The sequence below is a fragment of the Dipodomys spectabilis genome, unplaced genomic scaffold (assembly GCF_019054845.1).
Source record: "Dipodomys spectabilis isolate Male_0828 unplaced genomic scaffold, ASM1905484v1 ptg000067l, whole genome shotgun sequence".
In the NCBI taxonomy this organism is placed as follows: Eukaryota; Metazoa; Chordata; class Mammalia; order Rodentia; family Heteromyidae; genus Dipodomys; species Dipodomys spectabilis.
In genome coordinates, this window is record NW_024870744.1 from 3892587 (window position 1) to 3900075 (window position 7489).

Consider the following 7489-nt stretch of genomic DNA (forward strand, 5'->3'; position numbering starts at 1 on the left):
GCCTGAGAAGATGGGCACAGTGGCAGTTGCTGGCTGTGTGTGTGTGTGTGTGTGTGTGTGTGTGTGTGTGTGTGTGTGTGTGTGCACTAGGCTTGAACTCAGGGCCTAGGTACTGTCCCTGATCTTTTTTATGCTCAAGGCTGGCACTCTACCACTTGGGCCACAGCTCCACTTCTGGCTTTTTGCTGGTTAACTGGAGATGAGTCTCATGAACTTTCCTGCCCCAGCTGGGACTTCAATCCACTCTCCTCAGACCTCAGCCTCCTGAATAGCTAGGCTTACAGGTGTGAGCCAGGTGTGCGGCTGGTGGCAATCTTTTTGTTGTTGTTGTTGGTGGTGGTCATGGGGCTTGAACTCTGGGCCTGGACACTGTCCCTCAGCTTTTTAGCTCAAGACTAGTGCTCTACCACTTGAGCCACAGCGCCACTTCCGGCTTTTTCTGCTTCTGTGGTGCTGAGGAATCGAACCCAGGGCCTCATACATGCAAGGCAAGCGCTCTACCACTGAGCCACCTTCCCAGCCCATGGTGGCAGGCTTAATGTCCTCCAACCCCCATGTCGGGTCTACTGTTCCTGATGCACACGGGGTACAGGCTGGAGCTGTAGGCGCAGACGCAGCGGGCCCCGGCGGCCGGGTGCCCTTCCTGTCTCCCCCTCCCTCTGCCATGGGGCTCAGTGGATGGCCCCACTCTCTACTCTTCCCCCAACTCCCGCCAGGCCCCAGGGGGATGTGAGGGGCTGCCCGGCGGCGGCGGGTCCTCTAGCCCCTGCTCCTTCACCCCTGCCTTCCCCTCCTGGCTCCCCGGGGGTCCATCTCCCCATCTCCTGCCACGCCCCGGCCAGACATCAACGAGTGTGAGGAGGAGCGCGTGGAGTGCGGGCCCGGCCAGATGTGCTTCAACACCCGGGGCAGCTTCCAGTGTGTGGACACGCCGTGCCCCGCCACCTACCGGCAGGGCCCCAGCCCCGGGTAAGGGCCGAGCCGGATGGGACGGGAGCCGGGGGTGGCACATTGTCTGCCAGGGGCTGTGCTGGCCAGCGGGACCCCCTTCCCCACCCCAAGGCCTCCCAGGGCTCCAGGAGGCCACGGGTCACCACCCCTGGGCCTGGGAGCTTGGGGGGGACAGCCTTATGCCACGCCGGGGTCCAGCGCCCCTGACGCCGCCTTCCCTGGTGGAGGGGGGGGTGCAGGTAGCTGTGCATGGAGCACTGGGGCTCAGAGGGGAACAAACGAGCTTGCACACACATGTGCATGCACACACACCCCAACCAGAGATATCCCTGAACCCCAGGCCTGGCAGAGGTTCTGTGGCCACTGGAAGTCTTTCCCAGCGGGCCTGGGGGCTTAACTGAATTTTACAATCTGGAGAAGGAGGGGGGAGGGAGAGAGGGAGGGAGGGAGGGAGGGAGGGCTGGGCAAGGCTGAACTCGAGTCTTGGAACTCCACCCCCGCACTGCAGACACGGTGGATGACTCAGTTTCCCCAGGAGGACCTGGGGGAGGGGGCTCTGAGCGGCTTGCTGTGGGGATAGAGCGCGCGGTGGGGGTCGGGACAGCGCGGCGGTCGGTGGGAAAGGAGGGGGCGCGGGGCTGCGGGGCGCAGGCGAGGTCTGAGGGGGTGGCGCTGCCCCCCCCCCCCCCGGCCCCGGGGCTCCATCTGTCTGTCTCTCGTCCGTCTGTCCCTCCGTGCGTGCGTGCAGGACCTGCTTCCGCCGCTGCTCGCAGGACTGCAGCGCCCAGGGCGCGTCCACGCTGCAGTACCGGCTGCTGCCGCTGCCGCTGGGCGTGCGCGCGCGGCACGACGTGGCCCGCCTGGCCGCCTTCTCCGAGGCCGGGGTCCCCGCCAACCGCACGGAGCTCCGCGTGCTGCAGCCCGACCCGCGCAGCCCCTTCGCCCTGCGCCCGCTGCGCCCGGGCCAGGGCGCCGTCTACACCCGGCGCGCGCTCACCCGGCCCGGCCTCCACCGGCTCACGGTGCGCGCCGCCGCGCCGCGCCGGCAGAGCCTCTTCGTGCTGCTCATCGCCGTCTCCCCCTACCCGTACTGAGCCGCCGCCGCCGCCGCCCCCCCTGCGCCGCCGGGCGGCCGGGGCGGCCTGTGACCCCGCGGGCCCGCGTGCGTCAGCCGGGCCTTCGGCAAACACGGCCCGCCGGCAGCCTTGACCCCCGGACGGCGCTGCCGAGCCCGGAGCCCCTCCACACCTGACCCAGAACACGGGGGGGGGGGGGGACGGCCAGGGACACGCCCCCCCTGCACCCCACCCCGGGACACCGCCCCCCTGCACCCCCCACCCCGGGACACCGCCCCCCTGCACCCCCACCCCGGGACACCGCCCCCCCTGCACCCCCACCCCGGGACACCGCACCCCCACCCCGGGACACCGCACCCCGGGACACCGCCCCCCCTGCACCCCCACTCCGGGACACCGCCCCCCCTGCACCCCACCCCGGGACACCGCCCCCCTGCACCCCACCCCGGGACACCACCCCCCCTGCACCCCCACCCCGGGACACCGCACCCCTGCACCCCCACCCCGGGACACCGCACCCCCACCCCGGGACACCACACCCCCTGCACCCCCACCCCGGACCCGGGGGAAGGGGGGCGCACGGCGCCTGCCAACATAAAACGAATCGTTCGCAGCCCGGGGTCTCCTCGTGTCGTTTTCTTTTTGCTTCGGCCAGGAGGGGCTCTGGCTGGGAGACAGGAGGCCTCCCTGGGGACCCAGGAGCCCCCCGGGGTGCTAGCTGCTGGGTCCCCCCCCATGGGCTCTGTGGTGTGGACCAAAGCGCCTCGTTTACGGTGCAATACAAATGTGGTACGAGGCCTCGCCCCCCCCTCACACCCACTCACACCCATGGAACTAATGGGAATTAATGTGCCACACAGCCCTAGGCAGTACCAAGAGCTAGGGCTCTAACTGCTTGTAAGTAAATGCTCATTGCAAGTCTTAAGGGTAGTATTTAACGCGAAGTGCTGGCAGCCCACACCTGGAATCCTAGTTGCCCAGGAGGCTGGGATCTAGAGGATCAAAGTGTAAAGCCGGTCAGGACAGGAAGAAAAAATCCCCTGGACCCCATCTCCATCATCAGCAACAAAAAGCCAGGCTCGGTGGCATGGCTCCTCGGGTGCTTTCCCCCTCTCTCTGGCCTCCCCTTTGACAGCTGCCGCCCAGAGCCTGCCTCTGCACACGGTTCCCTGGTCCTGGGGTGCAGTGGGACACAGGCACTGCCCCCTGAACCCCCTTTCTCTCATCTGGACTGTGAGGGAAGCAATCAGACCGGTAAGGGAAGCCCAGGAAAGAAGACCAGATGTCACGTGACTACCAAGTGACTGGTTGAAGTCTTTTTGTGGGGGAGATGGGGACTGGAATTTCAATTCTGGGTCTCAGGCTCTCCCTTGGAGTTTTGCTAAAGAAGAGCCCTCTGCCACTCTTTTTTGGGTGGTAAGTTGGAGATAAGAGTCCTCAGTCTGGATTTCACTTTGTCCTCCGATCTCAGCCTCCAGTGTGTGGTTGGGACTACAGAGGAGAGCCAACCTCCTGCCCTGGCATATACACAACTTTCCCCGGGGCTCTCCCTCTTTCAAAACTGGTTTCCTTTCAGCCTGGGCGCTGCGTATTTTCTTTGGTAAAGAGTCAGGCATAAATATTTTGGGCTTTTCAGAACATCCTGTCTCTGTGGCAACTATCCCTCTGTCCTCGGTGTGTGCGGCAGACAGAGGACACACAACTGGATGGGCGTGGCTTATACCTATAAAACTTTATTGGTGGAAGCTTAGGTTTCAAGTTCATAGTCATTTTCACACTCATTGATTCCCCCCTCCTGCATTCCCCCCCCCCCAGTCCTTTACAAGCTAAAAGCCCCCCCCCCTCCTCCTGTGAGGAATTCCATGCTGGGTGGAAGAGAGGAGGAGGCGGGGCTTCCCAGGTTCTCCAAGCCCCATTGGTCCAGGACCCACCACAGAGAACTGCTAAGGCTCAGCGCCCCTCCTTGTGTAACCCTAGGGGTCAGGGGTCAGATCGTGAGCCCTGCTTTCTGCTGGGCTGTTAATTTTTTTCCCCAGATTTTGCAGCCCAAGACAAGAGATACTATTAGCCCTGGGTGGGAGAAGAGCAGACGCTCCCCCGCCCCCATCTAGCCCAGCCCAGCCTTTCAAGTTTGTAAAACTTATTGGCTGACTGTCTAGTGTGTTAGGAACTTGAGGTCGTTTTACTCTCCCAGGAGCTCCCAAGGCAGGAAACAAGGTCCCCAAGTCACAGACAAGGAGATAGAGGACTAGACCAGGCCCTCCTGCCCCGGGGGCAGTGCTGTAGCCCCCTGGTACCCGGGCAGCCCCAATGGGAGAAGGAGAGAGGGGTGGAGAGCTGGGATCGAAGGAATAGACAACCAACGTGTCCCTAAAGTTCTGCCTGTCCCCAGCCTCCCCCTCCTCACCTTCCTCCCACCGCCTCCCAGTCTGGAGCTGTGACACACAGGCAGACGCTGGTTCAAATGGGTGCTTTGCCTCCACAGTGGCGCAAACTGGTGATGGACTAGGCTTGACAGGGCCCTGACCCACTGCCCTTCCCCACCCACGGGCATGGCCTCACCGGCACAGGGGCCAGCTCTGAGAGGGGGTGTTGCCCACTTCTGCACTCTGCCAGAGGTCATTGGCCAGGGGCACAGACAGCCGCCCGGCCCCGTGGCCAGCTGGCTTCCAGAGAAGGGGTGGAAAACAGCGCTGCGTCCGGTCACTCATTAAACTCGCAGATACAGCGTTTCCCAGAACCGCTGCTGGACTCTGTGTTCTGGGTGGAGAGCGAGGTCATTCTCTGCTCTGGTCATTCTGTGGAGGCCTGGACAGTGGCAAAGGAGTTCCTGGCCCTCACTATGACGTGCCAGCAGGGACTGCACGCCCCCTTGGGTGGCCGAGGACGATAGTTCTGTGCCCAGGGGAGGCGTGGACGTCATGGGTCACTGTGAGACTCCATGAGATCAAGGTGGAGGTTGTAGGTCACGGCGAGATTTGATGAGATCACCGTCACTGAGCTGGTCCCTGGGCGGTTCAGATGGAGTCCATTCTTCTTCCAGAAGCCACCCCTTTCCCCCCTCCAGTCAAGCTGTAAGTGTAAGAGGCAATGTAAACACTTCTTTTTTTTTTTGGGGGGGGGGTCCGGTCGTGGGGCCCGAACTCTGGGCCTGGGCGCAATCCCCCAGCTCTTCAGCTCAAGGCTAGTGCTCTACCTCTTGAGCCACAGCACCTCTTCCGGCTTTTTCCTTTTTGCTTATGTGGTGCTGAGGAATCGAACCCAGGGCCTCATGTATGCAAGGCAAGCGCTCTACCACTGAGCCACCTTCCCAGCCCTAAGCACTTCTTTTGTGGGGCCTATAAATTCACACTTGTACCCAGCCCCCCCAACACACACACACACACACACACACACACACACACACACACACACACGATCTACATCCTTGGATCTGAGCCTCTCCCTGCTAAAGTCACTTTACAATCACCGTGGACTCCAGGAAAGATGGGGTTCACTGACAAGCACCCCATGACAGAGTCAAAGGCCCCTCAGACCAACGTTGCCTTCACCTTCAAGATCATCCACCACCAAAGGCTGCAGCCCACCCGCCAGGCTTGGGAGAGGAAGGAGGAAGACAAGCTGAAGCCAGCTGGGCGCACCCGAGCCCTGAGGCCATTTTGATTAGTCCTACCTTTCACCCCCTTTCCAAAACTCTCCCTATTTGTCTCTATCCTCAAGAAGGCTTGAACATGTACCGCAGTGCTGTCTTTCCATGGCTGCCAAGGAATAAATCTCTCTGCCCCTCCCCCCCCCCCTTGCTCTTACTCTGTTGTGGGGATTGAACTCTGGACCTGGGAGCTGTCCCTGAGCTCTTTTGCTCAAGGCTAGCACTCTACCCGCCTTGAGCCACAACACCACTTCCAGTTTTCTGGTGGTTAATTGAAAGTAAGAGTCTCACGGACTTTCCTACCCACTCGGGCTTTGAACCGTGATCCTCAGATCTAAGCCTCTTGAGTAGCTAGGTAAACAGGGTGAGCCACCAAAGCCCCGCTCACCACATCTCTATTTGGCACTTCAGGGTGAGTAGCTGGACCTAACGTAGGACTTTGGGTTTGGAGTCTGAAAACCCAGTCTGGCAAGGAGTATCTGGCCCTGGGGCGTGGAGAGGGCTGGCGGGGAGGTCACCGGATGCAGGAGAAGGTTTGTGATGTTTCCCTCTGAAAGTAAGGACTCTCCACTTGAATCCTTGATGTTGATCTCAGAATCATTTCTGGAGCAGTCATAATGGTAAGAAAACGTGGCCCAGCTTTAGTAAGTGAGCAAGCAGATGAAAAGCGCAAGGCAGAGGCACGCGCTAGCAGAGTGCATGCTCCGAGGGGGAGGCGTGGAGCTCCCGGTCTCAGAGACTTTTATATGATAAAGGAGGGGCTTCTGACACCAAAGTGCGGTGGTGCTCTAAGCAGTGGTCTTTGCTCTAAATACTCCTAGAATCACACACTTTAGCTCTTGCACATTTTGGGCATTCCACCCAGGAAAGAATGCATCCTGCCATTAACACAGTTGCTTAACAGTTGCTTAATCATTAAGATAAGGAAGGCATCACCGTCTTCTAGGACTCTAAATACTTTGTTTCTGAGTTGCCTTCCGCCAGCCTCATTTTCCGGATCTACCCAGCCTCATTTCCTCCTAAAACAACTTTGGTCCCTTTATCTTTTTTTTTTTTTTTTTGGTTGGTCGTGGGGCCTGAACTCTGGGCCTGGTCGCTGTCCCTCAGCTCTTCAGTTCAAGGCTAGTGCTCTACCACTTGAGCCACAGCGCCACTTCCGGCCTTTTCTGCTTATGAGGTGCTGAGGAATCGAACCCAGAGCATGATGCATGAAAGGCAAGCGCTCTACCACTGAGCCACCTTCCCAACCCGTAGTCCCTTTATCTTAAGGGAAGTTAATGGGTGAAGATCAGTGTCCTCCTGTATTTGTTTTAAGCTGAGTTTTTGTATTCCTGGCTGTTGTTCACCACACTTCATTTTCCCTATTCTGCCTCGGGAACACAGGCTAGGTATCCGCAGCCAGGTACAGCAGAGCCATGGCCAGCTAGGCTAAGAGGACCTCAGGGTGAAGGAAGGAGAGACCAGAGCTTGCCTCGTGCCCTTCTGTCCTGTGGGTGGACACATCTCGGCTATGTGGCAGCAAGCCGACTTGTGACAGAAGCTAATCTGATGGGGACAGGGAAGGGACAGGCTCATCTCTAAGGAACAGCAAGTGAGCAACCAGAGCCTCATACGTACAGAAGCAACCTCAGGGCTTCACGCATGCTAGGCAAGCACTCTATCACTAAGCCACATTCCCAGCCCACCAAAGCTTTTTTAAATGTCATTCCAGTCATTAGTATCTCTGTGTAGACATCTCTAAAACTGAGAGTGTTTTTCCCCAAAGTAACTACAGTCTCATGATTATGACACCTATAAAAATGAACAGTAGTTC

General features: G+C 59.5%; 1 protein-coding gene across 1 annotated transcript in view; it reads left to right on the forward strand.

The window, feature by feature from the left end:
- The window catches only part of Hmcn2 (hemicentin 2), a 120163-nt gene extending 118118 nt beyond the window's left edge, over nt 1–2045 (forward strand). Inside the window, exons 97-98 of the mRNA XM_042680875.1 lie at nt 843–969; nt 1700–2045. Of these exons, the coding sequence (XP_042536809.1) occupies nt 843–969; nt 1700–2045 (473 nt within the window). The remainder of the gene's footprint in view (nt 1–842; nt 970–1699) is intronic.
- Nucleotides 2046–7489: the final 5444 nt, after the last annotated feature.